A 27,677-nucleotide genomic window follows, 5' to 3' on the forward strand; every position below is an offset into this window, starting at 1 on the left:
TCTAATTATTTCTGCGTCAACAGATGATCTTGTAATCCAGTCATTTTGATATTTATATCCGTTTGAATTTTTTCTAATAATTTTATAATCCACGTGGAATCGATGAAATGGGAGAATAATAAATTCGAAGATTCATGGATATCTATTTGTCCTTCTAATCATTTCTGTTATACGTTGCTATATCAATGGAATATTCGATGGAAAAATAACAGATTCGAAGATTTAAAGGATTTGGTTATTATGCACCGTGAATCGGAAACTCGAGAAGATTTTATTCAATCTCGAAGGGAGAATAAAGCGAACGATCTTATTGGGACAAAGAATCGTAGAATCAAGCGTGAATTTTATTCAACCGTAGGAATCTTTGAGAAATCGACATGTCTTATTTGATTGCAGTATAATCTTATCATAGATTTAAAATATTGTGAAATCTTATGTAACAATATTATTAAATATTAGTAAATCATACAATAAATAAAATTAATTAAACATTTACTGATTCACGTAAGAAAATAAAACTACTAGTACTATAGAATGAAATCTATAAATATGTGCTTTATAATTTGATTATATGAAAATAAACTATTTATATTTAGAATTTTTTATATGTTCATATATAATATATAACAAGATGATAAAAAAATTAAAGATAAAATATCTTTTTGTCTGAAGATTCTTTTTATGAATCCTATCATCAATAAATTAGCAAAGTTTTGAAATATAATAATTATATTCCTAATATTCATAAACTTTATCAAAATTTCTTATTACATCTGTGTGCATTTCATCTTAAATTCACAACTTAAATTCCAATATTGACTGGAACAATTAGAACGACTCTACAAATATAAACAAATCCCGCATATCTTTCTCAGCAACCGGAAAAAGAGATTCCGCCATTCCAATTCTCAATCTATCCTTTTATCCTCAAAATCCCACCCTCACCCATCAAAATTATAATTCTCGAAATTCGAAATCCACGACTCCTCCCTGTGGAAGCGTGTGTGCGCGGTTCAAAAAAAAATTCATCTCTCCCGAGAAGGAGGAGGAGGAGGAGGAAGAGGAAGGAATAAAAAGAAAGAAGAAAGCCTTAAAACGACGAAGACGACAGCGTCTGAATATCTCTGGAGGCTCTCCTCTCCAGAATAGAGGAGAAAGACAGAGAGAGAGAAAGAGAGCCGAGCCTCCACACGTGTCTGCCCTTCCTTCGTTCACACACGCTTTCCCGAGAGAGAGAGAGAGAGAGAGAGAGAGAGAGAGAGAGAGAGAGAGTCGCGCAGCCACGTAGCCACGATCCCCAATTCGCTCGTTCCATCGGTGCTCCTCACTCGTCCGCGTGTCCGTGTACACGGGCACAGAGGCCTGATTCTGTTCTGAGGGCGCATGTCTGACCGACGACGAACGCTTGGGGAACGCGCGAGCAAGAGGGTTGCACGAGGGTTAGAGGGAGACGGGAACCCCCACCCGTTGCCACCCGCCGTCGGCATCCGCCACTCCGCCGAGCCCTGGTCACTAGTCCGACCAGTCTACCCTGTCACGCCACGTTACGCGTATACACACTCGTCGCTCGTCTCGTTCTTCGTTTTTTTAAAAATATCCCCCCTCCTCCTCCCCCTCCCCCTCGCCGTTTCGACCGTTGTTTCTCTTCCCTCGGCCAGAGAGAGAGAGAGAAGAGATAAGAGACAAGTTCGAGATAACCGGTTCGAAAAAGAAAGAAACAGAAAAAACAAAACGATATCGGGCTCCTTTTCCTCGAGAGAGAGAGAGAGAGAAAGAGAGAGAGAGAGAGAGAGAGCGGAGAGCGAGACACGTTGGAGCCGCGGGCAGCGTGACCGCGTGCACGCTTTTCCTCTCGGCCCGCAACCGGATTCGACACATTGTCATTCGGACGAGTTCGAAATATTCGTTGGAAATATACCAGTTTCTTCTGGATGTTCTTCTTGGATGTTGTTGAACACGAAGTGATCGAGGAGAGAGAGAGATCTCTGATCAGAAACTGTTTATTTTTTTATGAACAAATTTACGTGGAAACGGGGGAGGATCGTTGAACCTCGACGGAGGAGTATATTCACCTTTCCCCCCCCCCCCCTCTCTCTTTTCTGACTACTCGTATACAGAATTCGAATTGAACGATTGACGCGCGGCGAGGAGCGGGAGATGCCGAGGAAATCTTGGCAGCCGGGGTGAAAACGGGGATAACGTAACTCGTGATCTCCGCGGAGATCGGCGGAGATCGCCGCAACGTCGAGCCGAGAAATTAAGTTTTACCGGGGGAGCTGGAAAGCCTACCGATCGATGCTGCCAGTCACTCGAGAGGAGTGTGTCTCGACGAGCGAGGGAGAGAGGCAGTGATAAAGCGAGGCGCCCGTTTTCACGAAGCTGCTTTTGACGACCTCACGTGCGTCGACGGGGTCGTCGACGGTTCCCGACGCGGACGGTGACGCGTGACCTTCGACCACGGTTCACGCGTCGGTGGTGATCGCCGGTCCAACAACCCTGGAAACTTTGAATCCTCTCTCCGCGGAGGAGGAGATCCGCGTGATTGTTTTCAACCCAAAGTTTCTCGCGACGAACTCGATCGAGAGATGTCCGATTTCTTGATGCCGTGATGTTGTTATATATCTTCGTTATGTGTTTAATTAAGATGATTTGAGAGAAGGTGGTGAGAAGAGAGAGGTTTAACAGTGAGAAAATATTGGAAGATTATCTTGCTTCTCTTATTCTTCCACGTTCCATCCGATCTGTGAACGAAAAACTGTCTGGTTTCGAAGCGCGGAATGTTTGAAAAGTTTGGTCGAGATTGAATAACGAGACGAGAGTTTGAAACTGTTTGAAAGTGGGAAACGGCGAGGAAGAAAGTAAGAAGAGAAGAAAGTTTCTTCGCGTTTCCACGTGTTTAAGCTTCCAAGGGCCGGGGTTTTAGCGATGACAAGGTGAGCTCGGCGATTAAGGGGGAACAACCTTGGATAAAGTTCATTTTACCCTCACGTGGGTGGTTTAATTTGAGATAATATGATCGGCGGAAGCGGTGATGAGGAAATTCCGTTGTCCAGGGAAAGGAGCTTAAATTGCAAATGCTGATGGATCGAGGACATCGCCGTATCCACGTGGCGTCGGATCTGTTCCGGATCGGAATGTAATTTTATCAAGTAGATCCATGCCATCGTCGAACGAGGTTCAGGCAAAACATCTTTCGTCGAATTCTCGAATACCATTCACGCTAATTAATTCGAACGTTGAGCGAACATCTAAACATCGATTTATCGTCCAAACAATTTTCTTTTCCTTTTCCTTTTTTTTTTTTTTTTTTTCAATGGAACATTTGACGACACTTGGAAACGAAGCGGAATAATTCGAACGGAACTTTCTGCATCGACGTTTTTAAAAATAGAATCCTTATCGATTATCAAGTCGAGTTACGACGAAAAAAAGAAAAAAAAAGGAATCGACACCTTGGTGGATTATTAAAACGAATCTTTAATTGCCAAAAAGAAAGCAGAGATAGACAATCGATTTCTCCTTATTAATTTCGCACGAATTACACAGTTAGTGATTCTCAAGAATCTCCTCGAAAGCAGTAGACAATCAAGAAAACGTGTAATCTTTCTTCGTCACATCGGCGGATTCATCATTGGAAGTCGAGCAATCTCTCGATCGTAGACGTACCAAAAGAAAAAAACACGAGAAGAATTCAGCCAAGTCGAAGAAGACGCGAGCACAGCCGAGCACGAGCACGTCGAGGTGACTTATGATGGGCTGCAGACCGGCAGCTAAGTCGAAGGTGGTGGAAGGGTGCGGTCGCGGGCAGCTCGAGGCGGGTTTCGCGTCGCCGAGGTGTAACGAGGTGACGATCATCGAGCTTCCCACCGAGACGACGATCGTTCAGAAGCGAGAGGATCATCGTTCGGGTCCGAGCGGCGCAGCCGGGGCGGAGGAGGAAGAGGAGGAAGAGGAGGTTGGCAAGGAGCGAGATTACAGCTCAGATTGGGCGAAGTCGAGGCTCGAGTCGAGTTTCAACAGATAGCTGCCTGCCAAGCGAGGATGCAGAGGCTGCGCTCGACCTTCAAGAGGTCGCGCACCCCTACGGGAGCGGAAATGAAGTCGCAGTCGAGCCTCGAGGTGCCCAAGCAGGTGAGGTCCGCCTCCTTCGACGAGATCCAATTGGAGGTTAAGCGGCACGACGACGGGAGGGACGCCAGGTCGACCAGGACCACGTCCTCCTCGTCCTCCTCCTGCTCGCCTGCCAGGTCCCAGGACTCGTCCAGGGGTAGGCGATCCGCGACCCTGAGGGTGCCCCAACTGCAGAGCGGCCAACGATCGAAAAGCTTCGACGTGAGCGAGAGAGGTTACGGATCCTCGTCCAGCCAACAATCGTCCCTGGGAAGAGACGCCCGACTTCGCCCCGAGACCCCCACTATTCAAGTGTCGGGTTGCTACCACTGTGCCTGCGTGGAGGAGTACAAGAGTCTCAATCTGAGCAGGGACGAGGACGATCCTTCGTCGAGGGAGGAGCTCGACGACGACGACGCGGAGGTGGACGAGGGCGACGACACCTCGGGCGAGGACGATGAGGAGGACTCCGAGTTGGTGGACAGGAGCGAGGGTAGCCCCGAGATCAGGGTCACTTTGACCACGTTCACCGACAAGGAGCAGCAGCCCGATTCGCTGACACCCCCGCCCTCGCCGCCGCCTCTGTCGCCCACCCTGGTCCCGGAGATCGTTTCCGAGATGGTGCAGGAGGACACGTCGGACATCAGGGGCGGCCTATTTCCGTCCAGAGAACGGAGACGGTCGATCTCCTCGCCTAAACTCGCCCGCCAAGAGGCTCTCACCTCGTACCCCGTCGAGCTGCCTACCGTGGTCAGCTCGACGGAGGACGAGGAGAGAGCGGAAGAGGAGGAGGACGAGGAGGAGGAGTTGGGCCACGGAATCGGATCTGGGAAATGTAAGTTCGTCGTCAGGGATATCTTTCTTACTGTTCCGGAGTTGAAAAGGGATCGGGCCGCGTCCGTCGACTCTTGCTTCAACAATAAAAATGGGCACAGCGAGGACACCGACACGTTGACCGTCCCTCAACAAAGTATACGGTCGAAGAGCGTCGATATCGTTCTGCCTACCGAGGCGCAGACGAGATACACGGCATTGCTGCCCGGCACCGAGGCTCGACCTCCAAGAGGGTGGGTACGTCTGGTGAATGGAACAAGATCCCTTGTTCCCAATACTTTCAATTTTCTGAATGTTCCTCCACGACCATTTCAATTCCTGCTCGTATTCTGTTGTATCATCTGTATCGTGTTCCATCCCTTTCTTTCTCTCTCTTTTTTTTATACATGTTGTTCGTGCTTTTTGACTTGTTTCAGCTCTCTTATGTATGTATGTGTGTCTGTTTAATTGTTTTTCGTGGATGGTGCTGCAATCGTTGAAACTTTAATACGAGAACGATTCCAATACGTTTTGTCGAATGGCATCGAATGCATTTGTAACTCGGTATAATAGCGATTGTTGTTGTTTTCAAGCTTTGAGGAAAGGAATGACCCTCTCTAACGAGCATGCATTGATTACTTAAATGAGATGAGATCAATTTGTGCACGCGTTTGTGATTAATTGCAACGCATCCCTGTGATAAAAACACAACAAAGCTTCTTCGTACGATATGATACGTTTTCAATTCTAAAAAAAAAATCACTTTCGCATTATTCTTTATTATGGCCAATTTGCCAACGACTTTCAATCCTTGAACACACTCCACACGATTATTCGCCGGCAAAGTTGGAGAAGAAACGTGGGATTAAGAGAACAATTTTCAAGCCACTTTTAAGGGCCGTTTCACTGGGCTCATAGTTACATCATTTAAAGTTTTATTTTCTTTTCGAATTTAGCGATAAAACGGGAGAGATAAATCTTGATGAAACAAGGATAGGCTATTTTTATGCTACTTACGAAAATATAGAAATAAAAGGAAGTAATGGAAGGTTGGAACGAAAGAATTGGTTCATAAAATGCTTTCGTTTCCGCAGCTTTCCCTCCCTGTGCAGTTTACGCGCATGGTTCAATCGAAGGCAATTTAATTTTACCGCTGCCACGTTTACGAGTCCGATATCGGCGTCTTTTGTTGCTCCTCGAGCCAGCATTTTCTATTTCGGGAAGATTAAGACGTCAACGATTCGAGGGAGAGAGAAGTTGATTAGAACTCCAACGCGTTTAATTGAACTGTACAGACGTATAGCCCTCATTGTGGCCGCTGTAACTCGATAGATTGTTGAGCTTCTGAGGTCGAAGTTCAGGTCTTTTGGAACCCGTTCGAAAGTGGATAACGACATTTTTAGTAGGTTATCGTAAAAGCACGTACGTGGAAAAACTAAACTAAAGGATCCAATAATTTACATTGAATCGATTTAAATATCGCGAATAATAATATTTTTAGCGAATTATTCGTGTTATGTTCACATTTATTCATATTTGTCATATTTTTTTAATCTTTTTTTAAAATTGCATACGGTCAACGATATTCTCGATGCTAATCGATAATTTTGACGCTGTGTTATTTTCGTTCGTGAAACGTTCCCGCATTCGATTATTATTTCCAACTAAATTAAACTAAGTTCTTTGAAATTTCTTTGTCGTTCAAAACTTTCTTATATTCGAAGATAGTGTGAATAAATCGAGCCATATATGTGTTTCTCGTTAAAAACAAGAAGAAGCATAAAAATTGAATAATTGGTATACATGCAATAATAATAATAAGTAAAGAATATAACAATGAAAAATTTTTGAAGCTAGGAATAATATAATTTAACGTGTTACTCACGACTAATATTATGAAAAGAAGAAAAATAAATTGAAAATTGATTTTCTAATATTCAATTAATATTTTATTGGCTTCTTTCATAAATTTTTAACGTTTTACGTCGTATTATATAACTGTTCATCTGACTGTTTCTAGAAGCATTAAACACCGACTTTCACGATAGACCAATTACTTTTTTTTTTTAATATTTCAACGACATCGTAATAATAAGCAAGAAAGATGAAATTTTTACCGACTGTCTTACCATCTTTTTGTTTCGTTAGCATGTAATGTCTACTCTCTCTTTGCATATTGCAAAAACTACGTTCAGATTTGTTTTTAGGCATAGTGAGAATCAAACGTATTTACTTAATGTAAATTCTTTCTTACTGAGATATATTTGCAAATTTCAAGTATCTGATACTTCGATTTTTAGATATTGAATTGATTTAGTAATTGAAATGCGGATATTTATTCGAATTCATGATTTTTCATCAATATTATTAAAGAAAAGGGATATAAACAGAGATTTCGTTTATTAGAATATCTATTTATCGACTATTTTTATTTCCCAATTGAAATTTTTCATATCGAAAAATTATCATATCGATAAATTATTTATTGCACCAAATTCTTGACCAAAAAATTAGAACCATTCATAATTTTCAATATTTTTGGTATTTTTAATAAAATTTATATATAACAATAACCTAAATAATATTTAATAACAACTTTAACTATAATTTTTAATTAATAATTTATTTTCCCTCTACTTTGATTAGCACTGTATTGTTTTTATTTTTAAATGATTTTGCCAAATATCCAGTTTTTCCTTTAAAGTAATAATTTCCAAACATTTTCAACTGGATTTAATTGCCTGATATCATAATATACATATTATTAATATTTGTGAAATAAAGGGTGTCCCAAAATTAACGAAAGATTTGAATTAAATATAAAAGAGAATTTTTAAAATATTATTTTTAAAATATTGTATTGTATTTTCAATAATGAACTCTAAACTCTCAGCTGTCAAACTGTTCTTTTTTCAGGGTAGCCAACAATTTAATGCGAAAATGGCGGCAAATTCAAATCTTGCGTTAATTTTGGGACACTTTTTACATTAACAGTTGATAAAATTTGAAATTTAAATTTGTTTAATTTCTAAATTTTATTAAAAATTTGTTGCAAATTAATGTTAAGAATTAAAATATTACTGCATTGCGTCGAGGTTACAAATACATGTAAAAAAGAATTTAACTTTTCGAATTTGCAATTTTGCTTATCTTTTAAACCGATCTAGGCATCTAAAGAATAATCGAAACTCAAACTTGATGATGAATCGTTGATTTTCTCGAAGAGGATCTGTATCTCGTTAAATTAGTGTTATCGCGTCGAAAAACGCGATATGGAAATTACGTATAGTCGTAATTTGGGCAAAGTGGTGTTGTTCATGGATCGATCACGTTTTTTGGGATCACATTTTTTCCCCAATATCCTCCTTTTTTCTCTCTCTCTCTCTCTCCCCCATTCATCTTTCGCCCTCGTTACTCAATCCTCGTTTTCGCAACAAGAATATTAATTAAATTTTACGATTCAACAACGATGGATATCGTTTTAGGTAGCAGAGGCCATCCTTTTAGGTTGGCCAATTTTACGAAACATTGAATATATGAATGAAATTTTTGCATAAAATCGTATGTATTTTTTTTCTTTTTTTTCTTTTTTTTTAAATAAAACAATAATTTTATGCATATTGCGAAACTTTTTGTTCGTAAACGTAATAAAAATCATCGAGATAATATTTCACGTCTCGTAAACTCATTTGGGATGAATAATTATACAGTTTAATCTGATTTTTTGAGATTTGAGAATGAAAATAAAGTTGAATAATTATTATCGCTATTCTTATCAAGCATCCACGTTCCCTTGTTACATTTACTCACAACTATAAATCCGTTAACCCCTTCATTATGCACGATTTAAATACATAAATAGACGACCTCTTTGCATTGTTGCGAAAAATCATTGTTAGACCTTGTTATTTCAATGCTATGATAGAGATATTACCGAAGATATTATGTTTCTTTTTGAAACTTTGTTGAAATTGCGTTATACAGACTTTTTTTTTTTTTCTATGATAAACTGAAAGAAGCAGTAATAAAAATAGATATAATATATTTTTCACATCTTCTTTGATTTAAAATTGGAGATAGAAATATACAGATATATAATCACAAAAATTTTCACATTATTTATCTTATGAGGAAATATTTTTTACAAGAAAATTCTATTCTATTTTCTGGTTCCAATGAAAATATACATATATATATATGTTGAATAATGGATCATAGATGGAGTAATTTATTTTTTGGTACAAAAAATTTCTTTCACTGTGAGAAATCAATCCTCGAATTTTTATCATTTGTTGATGTTTCACGTACAATTTAATTTGGAAATTTTTTTATAATAAAATATTAAAAAACATGAATATTTTATAATTTAAAATTTTATTCCATTTCATATATATTACAAAGTTATAAAAAATATTTAAAAAAAACGAAAATAAAAATTTTATACTAATTTCAATTCCTCCAAGTGTTGTTTCAATAATGAAAAAATTATATAATATGTTGTAATCAATTACAATTCGTATTTATAATATTCCATATGAAACAGAATTAATATTCGTTTTGACAATTTCTTAATTAAATTCAAGATATAAGCACATCTCTGATTGACTATTCATTAATTATTCGTAACAAAAATAAATATTTTTTTACGATGTTTTTAAAAAATAATAAAAATAAATAAATAGTCAAAACAAGATCAAAATATTAAAAATTTATATTAAATTAATATTAAAAATTGCATCAATTTCAAAAAAATAACAATCATCTCTCTCTCTCTCGTCACAAGATTTCCCTGGTTAGATAAACGTAGTGAATTTATCTTAGCGCATAGTTTTATATTTTTCTTATCGATCAAGTTATTTCCACTCGTTAGATCTATTATTAACCAATTTTTCAATGGCTCGATAAGAAGTGGATAGGATCTTTCTTCGTAAGTTTAATCAATTTAATCAGAGTCAATCGTATCGGAAGTTATCCTCTCATCGTGTTTCTAGAGGCAGAGATTAAATTTCATCGAGCTTCCTTCCACGGAACTTTATCGTTTCACCGATTTTAATTCAAACGAGGCAGCCAACTTTTCAAAAGTTGAAGGAACTATCTCTCGGGATCGAAAGTCGTATCGTATTGAGAAAGAGAGAGAGGAAGAGAGTGTTTCGTTATATCGAAATTCGAGTAGATCTTTCACTATCAACTATCGTTGATGGACGAAATCAACTGCTTCGTTTCGATGAGCTTCGCCGAATGAATGAATTATAGGACGAATAAATATTTACACGAATGATTTATGTTGTTTAATTTCTAACGTTTAAGCGTTCTCTCGCTCGTTTAACGTCGAATCTACTTACTTAAACGATGCTTTTCTAATATCTCTCAATATTTAAAAGGGGAAAGAACACTTATTTAGAAAGGAAAGCAAGAAAAAAAAAGCTTTGAAAAGAAAAACGACTAAAAATGGTAATATTTTTAGAAAATTTGATTTTCTCTCTTATAACAGAGTTTTAAAATCTCTAATAGAATATTATACATAAGAATTATAAATCCTATGGATATTATTTTGAGAAATTCATATTTATATTTAAATCTGTATTTAAGAAAAGAATAACTTTCCTTTTATATTTTTACATTCTCGATTTTCAATGTTTGATTTGCTTCAATTTGTAATTAGTATATAATATAACTTAAAATATAAAATTAATTTAATATTTTATGGAAGCTATAGTTTTCAATATATTGTTCAATAAAAGAATTAGAATTAGCTTATTTTTAATCGAGCTATCTCTCTTTTTTTTTTTATTAAACGAGAATTTTGGAGTATGACAAAAAAATGGGGATATAAAATTTTACTTATACCAAACTTTGACATTAATATCGATTTTCAAAAATCGTCAGAGAAAGCCATCGTTACAAGTTTTAATCAAGATCTAAAATCGTATTGAACGTGGTTAACGTTACAATCCCACCATTATCAAACAAAGTACACATCATCATGGTTAAATACATATTTTATCACGTTGGCAAATAAACGTACCTATATTTCCCAAATAATCGAGCGCTGCAGGTAACCAATAACACCGCGGGCATTAACATCTCCCGGCTCTTGATTTACGATTTCCTCTTCGTTATTTATCGATCGCGAGAACCTCGTTTTCGGCTCTCCTCATTTCATCGATCGAGAAATGGAATTAGGCTGCGATTGAAACGGAACACTTTTCTTCAACGAGTTTTCTCTGAGCAGAGGCGGAATGCAACGGCAGTTTCACACCCCCGCGATCCACCTATTTCTGGCCCCTTCTCGGATAACGAACATTCCCAATCGAATTACGGATGGAGGGAATTAGCCGGATACGCGATACTCCTGCACGAAAAGTGCCGTTCCTCCACCTTGAAAAAACGGTCGTCCTTGCAATTAGAAAGGCGTCCAACCGTTCGAGAAACGGTTTAAACCTCGCTCGTTCCAATAGCGATTCGTTAATCTTTGCACTCTAATTTAGCAACAATTCGTTTGCAAAAAGGATCTAAAAAGAGGGTCTCAATAAAATAGTGTGTGTAACAAATATTTTTTCATTTATATTAATTAATTAGTATGCTAGTAAATAAATAAATTATATATTCAACCAATATATTTGACCTGAATTTTTCAAAGTATAAAATTTTTTAAAACATTCTCTTGGACTAGATTTGTTGTTTCTTTTCTTCCCTCTTTGATCTTCCGATTGGAATACAATCCTTTGTGTTTTTTACAAGGAAAAATAAAATGAATTTTCCCATCATCTAAACGTTGGATAGTTAATCATCTGACAATCGGCCAGGTTTTTGTATAGGAGGACAAAAGCCTTTGACTTAGACTTATCAAATAATTGTTCTCTAAATCGTCTTCCAATAAATTTAAGTTCATTGTCTATTTGAGTCTTGTATTCAAAGTCACTACTTTCATACTCATTGGTTACTGTTTGTTTTCTTTTTATTTTTATATTATTTAGCGCATAAAATAAACAAAATAACGTAATGGTTTAATTAATAACACTGACATGCTTTTATGTAAACAAAATCACAAAAAATCTGTAGCACATTCATTGAAGACAGTTCTACGAATGACTATTTTGATTCTATAATAATAATAATAATAATTTAAAATTGTAAAAATAGCAAAATATGACAAATTAGTCTTTATTTAAGTATTACAAAATATTTGAAAGAAAAAGAAAATATTTTAAATTATTCTAGAAGCTGCGTTGTGTAATACTGACATTGGAGTTGGTGTAAGAAATGAGACATATGAGTTATTAATCTTAAAAATTGAAAATATAATGATATTATAGAATGTATGTTTAACTTTATTAATACATGAAGATTGTATATTTCTATTTCTGTCAGATGACTAATGGTAGTTAATAAATCGTGTACTTTGTACATTTCTCATTAAGAAGACAGAAAGATAAAAATTGAAAAATTGATTAAGCACATAATGTATGAATTGTAACAGGGTAATAACAATGAGCGAAGAATTTTGAAAAAAAGTTGTTAAACGAAGCCAAATTTTTTTGTTTCTTTAATATTTATTGTTTGTGATTAAAAATTGAATAACATCACAATTGTTTTTTGCGTCACAAAAATATTATTGTATACTTTAAAAATGTAAAAGAATTCAATTTACTGCTTTGTTATTATTTATCAAGAAATTCGTTTATTTATTCCTTTTAGATTTTTTTAATCCAAATTTTTGAACGGAAAGATTGAAAACACGTTAAAAATAAGGAGAAACGTATTGATGAATGAGAAAATTGATTTTGAAAGTTTCTCGAAATTTTTCTTGGGGAAAAAGATTGCTTGGATTGTTTTAAAGTTCATGATTTATTCCTGAAGTGCCGATGAAATCACTGACAATCTTCGTAAAATATCATGGTTAAATTTCTGAAAAATATTAAAAAGTCGTGAATTTTCGCTGATCGATTTTTAAATTATTCATAAAAGTGTTCATTAATTACTGAGATAATTGAGTGAAAGTGATATCTATATCTTATACGGAAAATACCTTAATGATCCTATTATTAATTGAACAATATTTCAACAGATTAATAAGTTTTTCGACAAATAAGATTTTAAAATTTATCAAAATTAACATTTTCTTTTTAATGCTTTATAACTATTATATCTTATAAAAATTATTAATATACGTTTATTTAATTTATTATACAAGAAAATGAAAAATAATATTAAAAAATGTATATAAACTCATTGATAAAATTTAAGATAGAAATTAATTAATTTATAAATTGCATTATATTTGTTCATTATATAACTTATCTTCCTATGTTATTTTTATTTTCAATCTATCCACCTCAGAAGATGAGAAATATAAATAAATTTACATAATTAGTTTGTTTTTTAATTTGTCAGTAAGAGTACTTATAAATTTTATGATTTTTAAATTTTATTTTGATACTCACAATATATTATATTGTTACAATATTAGTCACAATGTTATTTTGATATTATTTTGCTACTTACATAGTTACTGTTACATAGTTATAAGTTACTTATTTGTTAGAATTGTGCTATTGTATTTTATTACCATAAATTATATTCATTCTATCATTATCATTATCATTATTATATCATTAACCCATTTAATTTTTTTTTTACCTAACAATTCCTTAATTCATTACAAAAAAGGATCTAAAAAAAGGATCTCAATGAAATATTGTGAGCCTAGCCTAGGAGTCTTATTGATATTATCATGTTGTTACAATGATATCAAGAATTTATTGCACTTATTAATTATAATTTATTAAATCAAAGAAGGAGATTGCATATCATTTTTACTCTTATGAATAAATAAAATTCTGAAATTGAAGCATAAAAGAATTGAGTAATACTTTTACATTATTTTTTATTTAATTCAAATAATTATTGAAAAAAAAAAAAAGAAAAATCTTGCCTCAGTGTAAAATTGTGTCGTATAAAGTGTGTTACAGCAAAGCTTTTCTCAATTCTCTAATCGAATTAAAGCGAGTATTAAATCGTGTTGCGAAACCATCGTGTTATATTGGCTGTACTTTATCCAATAATTTATTTCATTGATCATTATTTATCATTTTTATTTATTTATTAACAATTGATCCTCTTTCAATAGAAGGGATACACTTTGAACTCGAAAGTCAATTACGAATGCAATTACTAGTTTACAGAAGCTTTTGTAGATTTATTTTTTCATTTTGCGCACGGTTTAATTAACTTACGATTCATACATGGATTAATTGGCCAGAGTTAATAATAATTTATTATTATTCTAATATTTTTTTATACGCTGTTGCGTAACATGAAAAAAATATTTGTCTTCTGAATATTCGATTAAAATAGTGTATCGATGATCAATTATCTTCCACATTCGTCCCACGTTCTTCAAAACGTGTTACGAATTTCTCATTATTTTACGATATTTTTCTGATGTAAATTCTGATTAAAAAAAAAAAAAAGACACGAAGTCAAGAATTGTAAACGAAAATAACGAATTTATCTCGAAATTTTGAAAATTTATTTGTATGATGATATTTGAATGATATTTATCACGTGTAAATATTAAATATTAAAATTCGAATAAACGTATTTTTCATTGTCGAATGGGATAAAAGAAAAATTAATTAAACGAAGATACAAGATTAAAGATTATATAATAATTTTATAGGGAAGAGAGCTTTAAAGTGAGAATTTCCATTCCGACGAAACAAATTTTATTGCATATAATATTCATTAATTTTAATGTTCTACGTATCCATAGAATCCCATTTAAATCTTTCGGCGCAATTATCCCACGAATTATTCGTTAATCTTTCAAGTAAAATTGATTTTGTTTCGAGAGAATGATCATTCCATGAATTATTTAATATTCGCTATATTAATAATTTTTTAATTCATCCTATGTGTATACTAAAAAAAAGATACATATCCTTTCTTTGCTCTGACGAACGATATTTCGATTCGAAAACAAAAAAAAAAAAAAAAAAAAAAAATGACAAATTGCAGCAAAGAAATATCATATTCAAATCACATCTCGGGTTGAACCTGTTGATAAAGATTCGATGTGTTTCGCCTCGATCTGGACGACAGATTTGATAAATGGGAATTCTTCTTCTGGCCTAAGGATCGACTTTTGAATATTGAGAGGTCTCTAAAGGACCGTGTAGACACGAGCATATAGGGGTCTATTGGTAAATGAAATTTTCAGGCTCGGTATTACGGTCGCGTATCCTCGAGGGGATGCTTGTGAATCTTTAATGACCGCAAAGCGTTCATTATTAAAGGACTAATTCTACACAGCGCATCGTCCCGCAGCCGAGTCTCGTTATATTTAGAATTTATGCCGTACAACTACTATATACTCTTCTTTACCTTTTTTTGTTTTTGGTTTCTTTTTTTTTTTTTGGTGGATGATTCATCATTCTCGCGCCACAACCGAAAATATAATCTAAAATTTATCGAGAGTGTATTAATCATTGCTACGTTTATAAATTTATCTAATTGTGTTTGAAAAAAAAGAAAGAATGTTAGAAGGAAAAATTTTAGTAAGTAATTTTGATAATTTTTAAAAATACGTTTCAAGGAAGGGGAAAGAAAAGTAAGAAAATAATTTATTGTAATAGAAATTCGTTTTATCTCTGAAAGTAACAAATTAAATTGTTTTCATCTGATAAAGCTTGTTCGAATTTAAACAAATTTTATTTCAGATAATTATCGATTCAATTGTGCAACATATCAATGTATAATAAAAATGAATTATCAAAAAGAAATTCCAGATCTGTAAATCTTTTTGATATAAATAAAGTGGATGATAATGGAAAGAAGATGAATGAAAATATTTTCATTCATAAATGATTAAGAAAAATTTGGAAAAGATTATATATAATTGTAATAGATAATTTTTAGTTATCATACTTGATACTTGTTATAGCTGATAAATTTGATATGATGTATTTTGGTATAATAGGTTATACACTGTAGATTCATAACAGATAGATAATAGTTCCTGAACTTAGCGTGTAGAATAGTGATTACTGAATTAATAATTCCTTCTTTGATTGCATAGATGCTTGTAGAATAGATATACGTACACTATACTCTATCTACTTATAATCAATCTTTAATCAAGATTGAGATTATCCTTGAGATTGAGATATCGGAATTATTAGAAATTAATAATTCTAATTTATTTAATTTCTAAATGAACCATCTAAGAAACCGATTTTTCTGTTTTGAAATTAAATCAAGATCGGCTTTATTTGTGATTACCTTATTTTTTTTTATTTTTAAATGATTTTTCTGTGTAAAATTTAATTAATTCGTTCGAAGAAATAGAAATCGATAATTGTTGAGATAATATTTACTCATATTTTTACAGTCATTTTTTTAAATTAAATTCTTTATACATGCAAAGGATTTTGTATATATATTATGATATATTATTCTATTAAAAAAATTACTAGAATCAACGAAATTCAATGTTTCAATCTTTTTTTTTTTTTTTTTTAATTAATAATATCTCCTTCTGAATATATATATATATTTATTCCAGTAAAATTTCTATTGCAATTTCTATCTTGATGGATATTCTCGTGAAACTTTTTTCAGTCAGCGTCTGTTTTATGGTTTCAACATCCACATGTCTTTTTCATCCATTTGTGAATTTGTTGCTTTGTAACAATTCCTTTTTTCTCATGAATTTCAGAACAAATTTCATATTAATGGATTACCTTTAAAAAAAGATCACAAAAAACATTTTTCAAGAAATGAAAAGTGATCGAAAGAAACTCATCGTAGATTTGCAAAATATTTATACATGAAACTATAAACTTCATTCTTCGTATGTTCGTCACAGTTAAGATGACGCAAAAAGACCATTCTACGACTTTTTTGAACAGAGTAGAGAATATTCCAAAACGAAATTTCTCTTTGGAATTATAATTAAATTTCTCTTTTGTATAAAAATTATTCATAACAACATTTCAAATATTCAATTGTTAAACATCTTTTCTCTATTGGAATTCATTGAAAATAATTAAATCGATGGACGTTTATTAAGCTGATTATGATAAATTATTTTATACCAATTGTCCTGATTTCCTGTGTAATAATCATAATATAATAATTTTGAAAATTGTTCGTTTTCATTCATAAACAGCTTAATTAAAACTGTTCCCATGTTTTCGTTACTAATTGCTATCGCTCTGATAATAATTATGCCGCACTCCTCAATCATTTTCAAACTCGACCACTTATAAATTCATCGTGGATTCGATTAACGATCGTATTAATCGAGATTAAGATTTAATTGGTTTAAATTCTCGTTGATAAATCTTTCTTTTTTTTCAATTTTCTTTAATCCTTTAAATTAGAATGGGCTAAAAATCGTGAAATCATAGCATAAAATATACCGTGATTTTAATACTTCAAAATTCAAATTGCAAATTATTTTTATTTCGATTAATACGATATAGGATTATGAAATGATCTTTTATTGAAATATATCCACGTACAATGATTCTTAATAATTTTACTAGAAAATTTATATTTACTTTGAAAAATATGAAATTTTTTTGTGTATAAAGTATATAAAATATATGTAGAATAATTTATTTTTATGGAAAATTTTGTTGAAAATGAATTCTTAAATTTTTACCATTTTTTTCATACAAATTTATGCTCTATACAAATTTTATAATTAGAAATATTTTTTATAACAGGTTAATATTAGTATTTTTTTCTTAAAAAAAAATTATATTTAAGAAACAAAAATAATTTCTAAAAACATTAAAGATTGATTTTATTCTCTCGAAGTAGTATTCCATTGATAAAATGATTATACAATTCATTAAAATCTATATTTGATTTTTCATATTATAAAGAATGGAATTATAATCTATCTTCATAACTTATTGATTATTTTTGATTGATTGTAATATATGTAATTACATTGATCAAAAATTTAAAAATGAAATCATTTTAATCATTTTGCTAGTATAAAAATAAAAAAAATATATTTGTATAAAATCTGTGAAAATAATTATAATTATTTTTGATATTTATGACATTATTTTTTTTAAATTAGTAGCAAAAATAATAAAAAATTTGATACAATTGAGATATAAATAATTCCAAATTTTTAGTCGATAATGTACGTTTAATAATGGCGAAACAAACATGAAATAATAATAAATAATAGGATAAGACAATAAAACGAATGTTTTTGGTATACTTTCATGAGAAAAACAAATATGAATTACTATTTATAAAATTTCCACACACGATGCTTAATGGCAGGAGAAAACAGAAAGAACGAAAGAACAATGGACGAACTGTTATTATTGAAACAATTCTCTCAATTTTTCATCGCAAAATCGCCAACATTGGTCACATCTCCAACAATATTTTTATTAAATACAAATTCATAACATGTGTTAAGGAAATACAATTATGAATAAAAACTGTTGTTTTATGAAAATTGTGATTATAATTTATATACAATTTCAATCATAACGATTGAATTATTACACAAGCTGAATAATTTAGTAATAATAAAATGTGATATTTTTTTTTTTTATATTAACAATGTACAAAAAATTAAAAAAAATTTTGATATAAATGTTTTACAGTTTTACGTGTATTATTAAAAGTATAAAGAACAAATGGCAATGAAAGAATAAAACAATTAATCATAGTATATATAAATAACACATTTTTAATGTATAATTTATATTTTCCTCAATCTTTTAAGTTTGAAATGCAAAACTCAATATGAAACTTTATAATAAGCTTAATAACTTTATAATAATATAAAAAATGAAGTTACCATTTGTTTATGCGATAATAGATTATCACAAATGCATGAAATTATAAATAATGTGAGTCAGACAATAATGATAAGAAAGAAGATAAAAAAGAAATATGCTTGTGCTTTCGATTCAAATAATAAACTATTATTTATTTCTAATAGGGATGTATGTAACGTTTCGTGATATATTCGTTCAAAAATAGTAAAAAAAACAACGATTTAAGAAATAAAAATAAAAGCTAGCGAATAGATAATTTATTTTTTTTTAAATATTTATTCAAAACTATAAAAAACAAACATGTTCACTTTGATAAAAATATAAAATTAGAAAAAGAGTTTATTAATATTTATGAAAAATGAACTGTGAATAATTAGAACTATGATAGTCTAATGAGATAAACATAAAATTTAAAATTTAAATTAGATGGAAAATTCTGGAGATAGGAAATTCTCACTAGATTTTATTAATAGAAATGAGTTATAAGTAAAATAAATTATGAAATTCGAAGACAGATCATTACATGTTGGAATTATTGTACAATTTTGATCATACAAATGTCTTGGTACTTCAATAAAAATTGAATAAATTGTATAAAAGGAATAACATTTAAATATCTTACAAAATAATTTTAAATTGTTAATTTCATTATAATGAAGTTATAATTTTTCAGCAAGACACAGTGGAAATAATAAAAAAATTAGCTTTACAATCAAAATTTAATGGCCAATATAAAAATGTAGTATTGATATTAATTTAATTGAAAATTTATGAATAATGAATAATAATTAAAAAAAGATTATATAAAAATATATAGAAATAAAAAATTTGATATAAATGTCATATAATATAGATAACATGAACAACAATGAATAAAATATAGATAACATTTATCGAGAATTTCTCTTATCGAGAAATTGTAGTATTTTTGATAAGTTTAAATCTAGAAAAATTATTGTGATTATTTATTTATTTATTTATCATTTATTTTGTACACGATCAAGTACTAATCTACTCAAAAGAAAATTTTTCTGTAACTAGAGATTTTTAAAAAAGAAAATAGATTAATCTGATTTTATATTTTCAAATAAAAAAAATAATAATTTATTTATAAAAGTTTTGTATTATATAAATTTATTATTCAATGTCTTTTTTTATATTTAATGTTCTTATTCATTTTAACAAAATTTAAATAAATTAAATACAAATAAATGTTAAATTAAAGTTTTCTTGTATTTTTAATAAATACTATCAATATTATTTTAAATTAAAACAGAATTAAAAAATACATTTTAAAAATTCTCGAGAAATATAATTTGATTTTTTAAAAAATTAGGAATATTAATATCTCCTAGATTATGACCATTGAGAAAGAATAAAGAAAAATAAAATAATTATATAATTTATTTTTAAAATATTTTGTAAATTAATAATATAAATGAAAATAAAGCGTTATATTTTATTTATTAAATTAAGCTTGTAATTATAATAATCCAATCTTTATACAATAATAAAAATTATTACTTATAATCATATTTTTTTTAAAGACAAGCTTTGAATAATTTCATTCTAGGCAACATGTGATTAAACTGATATATTCTATTGTTCTTAAAGATGAAAGTACGAAAGAAATTCTTCCGTTCCAAGATTCACGTAGACATTTTTTCCTTACATCAGAAAATTTAATTAAGATATTTATGAGGCGTACAATTTCAAGTATTGTTGCCATTTCTAGAGAATTTTTATTTTTACATATCTTAAAAATGCAATTTATAAAAACATTATTAATAGAATCGAAAAACTTTAATAATGAAAATTGGATATTTAAATATACAATTCTTTAAATAAGTTTTAAATTAAACATTCCCCAAAATCTCATCATTATCGATATAAATATCTATATTCGAAAAAAGGAATTAATTTTTCAATTTACATTTAGTCTACATTTATCTCGATACCTCGTGTATATATGTATCCTTTACAGATACACATACGTTTATTTTTCATGGAAAAATCGTTCCATTTTTCATTAACTTCGTTTAATAGATATTATAAAACCGTTTTGTCGTCCCTTCTCGAAAGATCGTATCGTTAATATTCATTCGTATTCTATTATAACAAGAAAGAAAGATAAAAGTACACTTTGATCCGCCTCCCGTACAATAGAAATTCACAACATCTGTTCAAGGGTTAATCCTTCCATGCTATAGCAAAGCCCTCGACGAAAACGAACAAGAAAAACGTCATTGTACCCTTCTCTCTCTCTCTCTCTCTCTCCCTCTTTCTTTGATCCCACAAAGAGATCCCGCAAATACCGAGGGATACGGTGGAGTACACATCAGTCGGACACGATCGGACCGAGTAATTTCCTCTCGCTTGACGTATAAACGAGACCTGTGCATTTCTCGAAAACATTTCGACTTTTCAAAAGGATTCGATACGCAACAGATATCTACACCCGTCTACAGTTTACGAAAGAGGAGGAGGGGGAGGGAGGGGGAGGGAGAGAAGGAGGTGGAGGGGGGGTGAAACTACGTCATTTCGCGCTCCCATCTTTCCGTCCCGTTCTCTTTGACCCAGATATCCGGCAATTTCCGCGGACTAATTATGCAGAAAGCAACTGTGCACGAGAGGCGGCTTTGCGCGAACGCGGCCTAAAATTTTTACACATAATCGTTTCCAAAAAAAAAAGAGAGAGAAAAAAGAAAAAGAAAAAAAGAAAGAAAGAGAGAAAGAAAGAAAAAGGAATCCGAGGGTGACTTTTAGTCATTAAAGTTGCACGCTGTGACGCGCATTATGCCAGGGGGTCGTGCCACTGAAACATTAAACTGTCCTTCAATTTTTCACGACTGCCAACGACACGGTATTAACCTCGGTTCTTTTTTTTTTTCTTTTTTCCTTTTTTTTTTAATGTATCGTTTTATGTCGAGCACGTCGCACGTCGAAGACTTGCGTCGTATCGCAAGGAGGAGTTAATATCGGTTGATTTCGAAATTCGCTTCTGTTGTTTATAGAACGTCCATTATTCGAACCAATAGAGAGAGAGAGAGAGAGAAAGAGAGAGAAGACGGGTTAGGTTAGGTTAGGTTATGTCTTGTCACCGAGCTAGAAAAAATATATCGGTTAATTTCGAAATTCGTTCTTGTTGTTGTTTATACGATAGACCGTCCATTATCTGAACTAATAAAGAAACAAAATCTTTCGGATAAGGTTAGGTTAAGTTATTATTTCGGATAATGGGATTTCTTGATGTAAGGATTCGGATGCGAAGGACAGTTTGTATCATGAAATTAGGTTTCTTAATTAACAAATTTTTTTTAATAGTATATATATATGCAATGATTTATGATAAAAATGAGAGCAGAGAAATTCTAAGGTTCGAAATCGATAATGAAGGAAAATCAAATTGATCGAGAAGTTTCGTTTTCGAGTAAATTAAAAAATTTGAAAATTGTACAAATTAAATTAGCTAATTTTTTAGGATATAAATTTGTTTCTTTTTTTTTTCTTTAAAAATTGGAAAATTCATTTTTGATTTAATATTTTTTTTTTCAAAAATCAGGATTTGAACGTTCATGTAGAATAATCAATTTGTTAGTATATTTATATTAAAAAATTAGTTAATTTTTAATTTATATTTGAAAAATCGTCGAAATAATAATTTAAAATAATTTAAATTTTATATTTTTATTTTATTTTCTCTAATCTCACTTATACCATTTATTATCACTTTGTATAAAGAAATCTATGCATCTTATGATTAATTTTTCATTTCACTCTTCTTTTTTTTAATGCAATCCAATAATTTAATTGATTTTCCGATATTATCTTTATCAATGTTATAAAAGATCCATCGTTTTTTAATTTCTTCAATATTTTCGATCCTGTTTCAATAATTTCATTATATTGTTTACAAGTGAATAGTATGTGTCCAACGTCAATTTCAAATTAAATTTTATTTACATGTTTGTATTTGTTATGAGTAAAGATAGTGTGCAGTTTAAAGTATTCGAATAATGGAAATTCTATCGTACAAACGGATTGTGTTAAATTTAAAAAAAGTGTGTGAACGATGGAAAGAATCAAAATGGCGAATCGAATTTGGAATTTTCACTTATTTTCTATCAGGTTCCATTATTATCCTATTATAACATATTTATTCATTATAATATAATTATGTTATATTATACACCATATTTGGATGATTATTTGGTTATGTATTTCAAATCCAATCATTCTATCACAAAGAAAAAAATTTTGTTTACTTTGGATATGAACGATGTAAAGAATGGACAATTATTCAAATATTCTATAAATAGTATAGAATAATTGAAAAAATTATGTAAAAATAAATCATGGAATATTTGCTTTTTGAATGTTAAATTAAATTATTTTATATGCAAATAGAAATAAGGTTTTTCGCTTTTGAAGGATTGGAAATCAATCGAAAATGAATGAGAAAAGAGATAAAGAGACTAATGTTAATTTTATTTTATAAAGGAAGGTACGTGATGGATTGGAAAAAATTTTATTCAAATTTATCGTTCTTCATCAAACAAATTCCACGTTTTAAAATGCTCTCTCACTCGACACGTATACAATTAATGCTCGTATAATTTAATTTCCAAACAGAGTGGCGATCTCGAAAAAAGTTAAAAAATAGAAAGTTACCATTTTTATCAAATATTCGAAGGATAACAAAGTATATCGTACGATACGAATAAAATATTTATATATCTGTTACAAATTTTTAATATATTTTATTTCTCCAAACCTTTGATTCAGAAAGTAAAACGTTATTCTCGTTCACTATATATTAATTAAAAAAAAAAAGCATTTTCATGCGTGATAAGGATCGCCCTCATGCCTGTATTTAATTAATTACAAAAAAAAGGAGATCGCGTCTCGAAAAAGAAAAAAAAAAAAAATTGAAAAAATAAAACCAAACCAAACCGTACCAAACGCACGTGTATTCTAATTAGAAAAGCGATATTAATCGTCGCTCTGTATGATGATGCATGATGAAATCGATAAAAACCCGCTTACTTCAGTGCAGTCTAACCGTTGTGACTCGTGAATCGATGTGTTATGACAGGTCAACTGTGCAGTTTGTTACGTTAATTCCTCCGTAGAACGATGAACAAATCTTATCCCAAAATACGATGCAATTCCATTTATCCATATCAATCATCGATGTAAATTCGAGGTTCCTACGAGAATCCCTATTATCTTTTTTTCCCCCAAATCCCTTCTTAACGTACACGTACACATTGTCCGCGAATCCATAATGGAATTTCTGTAGAGGAATTAACGTCGACTGCAACAGCACGCCGAGAATATCGAAGTGTCACTTCGTAATCGAGTGTCTTGCACGTTTCAGAGGGAGAGAGGAGGGTGGAACGAGTGGTGGTCACCGTGAACCCCGATCAACGCCCGATTGGGGTACTGGTGCACTTAATGGAGAACATCTTTGGGTACCGACCTCAGCTTCCGGTGACTTCTGTTACGTCAACGACTGTTCGGTGAGTGCCACAAAGCAAATACAAAATTTCGAAGATTTGGGGGTGGGTAGAAAAGATTTGGGGTTATGTTTAGAATTACTCTGCGGATGTAACTTGGTTAATATTTTGCCTTTGGACGGGAAAAAATTATTTATTTATAAAAAAAATCTTCTCTCCGTTTTCTTTTCGGTTAAAAAGTTTTTTAAATCTTGTGAAGATTCGTGCAATTTTTTATTTTTATCGTGTAGAACACACGGTAATGTAATTAAAATTGCCAAGTTTTTCTTTTTTTCGTTGTTTGTTTATAATTCTTCGAATATTGAATCACGTTGATGTTATTTCGTGCACACGATGGAACGTGCGCGTCTTTGATGTGAAGTTGATACGTGGTGTTTCCTAGTATAGTTATCCGAGTTGTAACACGTCAAAAGATTTCAAAGAAGTATGAAATTTCATCTGGGCTCTAAGAATATTTAATTCATAACAGTTGTTTTAATGTAAGTTGTATTAAGAAATAATAATTGATCAGATTATGAAGAATTAAAGTAATTTTAAATTGAAATATATATGTATATGTAAAAATTTATCTGTATACGTAAAAATATCTAGTTCTTTATTAGGCACATATATTGAATCTTTTAATTTTTATTTATATCAAACGTTTGTCAAACAACGATTGTTGAAAATTTTTTAAAAAATCTAGCAAATTGAATCTTCTTGTCTAATATACAGTGAAAAAGTCTGTATTAATTAAATAGAATATTTATAACTCAATTTAAAGATCAATTTAGTCGATAACTGTACAAATTGGATTTAAAAATCCTGACAATTTAATCGTATTACATATTTCTTTACATGGACATGTTGTTTCATTTTTAAATCATTATATCTATATAGAATTAAAAATTATTAATATATAAATGATATATAACAAATTATTGATACAGAAATAAAATCGATCAAACTGTGACGAAACGTTCAATTGCAAACGTTTCTGTTCTGCGAATTATTTCATTAAACGAAAATTATTTGCTGTCGACGAAAATAGGATAGATGGATCATGACCCATTATTGATAAATAGATTCCCTCGTGATATTCATACAGGCGTGTAATAATAATAATAATAATAATAAATAGTATCATCAAACTAAACTCCATCAATTCCAGAAGACTAATTATAATAATTTAATTCGATTAATTCTTCAAAAAATAATTCCACTTAGAAGAATCTTTTTTTGTAATTATATTTACTAACAAAAGTTGATTCATACAAAGCAATTTAAAATATAGAATTATAAATATAATCCATTATTTTAAGAATAAGTATAAAAATATAATTTTTTTTTTTTTGCATTTTTACATGTTGAAATATTTAAATATTTAGATAAGAATTAATTTATGAGATTGTAATAATAACGAACGAGAGAAAGAAGATAATAAAGAAAATGAGAATGTGTTTTATCTGATTATAGACTCGTTAGTAAAGCTACCTAGAATGTTCATCGCCGAGGCAATCCTCGATATTATGCGCGAAAATTAGTTTTTAGTACTTGTAAAGTCTTCTCTTAATCATTCCTAAGTCCCGGAATACCGTGTCTAATTCTGTTTTTAGAAAGTTCAGCAGAGAACTTTACTTCCACCATTTTAACAAAATGAAGTTATTTTTGATGGAAGAAAAACGAATAGTTTCATCAGTCGATATTCAGCTCTTTCCAAAAAAGAAAATATATTACTCTAGAAATTTTCTATAATTAGAGAATTTTATCTCATTAATGTATAATGATTCGTGTTAAATATATACGTATAATACTAATAGTAATTCCGCATTTAGTGATCCCTAAAATTCTTTAGGATCCCTAGGATCTTTATCAAAAATATATTTCTTGATATAACGTTCGATATTTTAATAGAATCGTTTTTTAAAATATTATTATTACAAATTTTCAATAATAAATAATAATTCGTACTAATATAAAACATAAAATATAAAAACAACAAAATGTGATTTCATATTGCTTTAGATTTTGAATCGTTTTATTTTTTTTTTTTAAATATTGGAACAATTGGATATTTTTCTAAAAATATAAAATTATTGTCGCCATACGAAAAAAATAAAGAACACGTTAGAGGTTATGTATCTCTACACGCATCACTTTGGCAATGAGCGTAGGAAAGACACGCATAATTAACGTTACATCACGATTATTCGTGACATAGATCTACATAGTTTTCATTTATGCGATGTCTTCCATTTGCGAGTTATTACGATGATATTAAGAGAGAGAGAAAAAAGAGGAGGCTTACGTAACGAGAAGCAAGGTCACTTTGTCCACACACCTTCTATTCCGTTCTAAAACGGAATGAATCGTTCGTATTTGAAGAGAAAATTAGCTATCAATGGATGATTAATATGTAATATCCTAATGTTGGCAATTCGAGTGACGAATCAACATGTTTTTTTTTTTTCAATATGTTGAATCAATAGTTATTTCGTTTCTTTAAAATAAATATTTATATCGAATTAATGTAATATTAAACCAAATTTCGATTATAATCATGTAATAATCAAGTTTTCTTCTCTTAAAATATGTGTGTTAAATATCTCTTCCTTCATAAAAAATGATAGGCACTAGCTAATTAAAAGAAGGAATGTTTAATAGCAAGATTGAATTTATTGTTATTATTATTATTGTTACGTATTATTTATTTTTATATATTAATTTATCGTTACGTTTCAATCACATAAATATTTCAACAAAGAACTTGTTAAGAATAAATTATATTGAAACGCAACGCAATTAAAAAAAAAACTTATATAATTCAGTAGCTGTCTTTGATTCTTCGTTATTGATTTCCCTGTTCAGTTATACGCGATTAAGATAAAAATGCAATAAATTTCAATTGAAATATCGCGACTGTGATTGTTTTATAATAATAAAGAATCATAAATATTTATGTATACACAAGAAGAGACATTTTTGTAGCTTTCATAATAAATTGTTTCTTTTATGAACGAACATAGTTCACGAGATTCGCAAAAACTTTTAATGATAAATGTTTTTGGAAAAAATTTCTAAAATTTTTGTTAAAACTTTTATACCGTAATCAAAATTGTTACTTCATTCCATTCGGGACTTTTCGAGAAAGTTTTTTACGAATCATTTCATTTTCCTTGTGCACATAATGTTCTTGACTTGATTCTCAGTTTTTGCAATCTATAATTAGGAATAGTAAATTGCAAAAATAATTAAATTAGTTAAATGCCTGAGAAATATAGCAATTAAAACTGGATAAGTAAAAAAGAAAAGTTTATATATTTAAAAACTGAAATTTTTAAAAATAAAATATTGTTTAACAAAATGAAATTCAAGAATTCACTATTACTTGTTATAATGATAATTTTACATTTAATATGCATTTAATTAATACAAA

General features: G+C 30.6%; 1 protein-coding gene across 3 annotated transcripts in view; it reads left to right on the plus strand.

The window, feature by feature from the left end:
- LOC413071 (eye-specific diacylglycerol kinase) overlaps positions 1-27,677 on the plus strand; it is a 125,726-nt gene that overhangs the window by 61,759 nt on the left and 36,290 nt on the right. The window contains exons 2-3 of one of the 3 annotated variants that reach the window (XM_006557504.3): positions 3,547-5,177; positions 24,124-24,265. In XM_006557504.3, the coding sequence (XP_006557567.2) occupies positions 4,042-5,177; positions 24,124-24,265 (1,278 nt within the window). In that variant the 5' untranslated portion in view covers positions 3,547-4,041. Of the gene's footprint in view, positions 1-1,272; positions 5,178-24,123; positions 24,266-27,677 lie in introns of those variants that run through there. The other 2 variants (XM_026441287.1, XM_026441286.1) reach the window with 2 other exon arrangements.

Source organism: Apis mellifera, linkage group LG6, assembly GCF_003254395.2.
Source record: "Apis mellifera strain DH4 linkage group LG6, Amel_HAv3.1, whole genome shotgun sequence".
Lineage (NCBI taxonomy): Eukaryota > Metazoa > Arthropoda > Insecta > Hymenoptera > Apidae > Apis > Apis mellifera.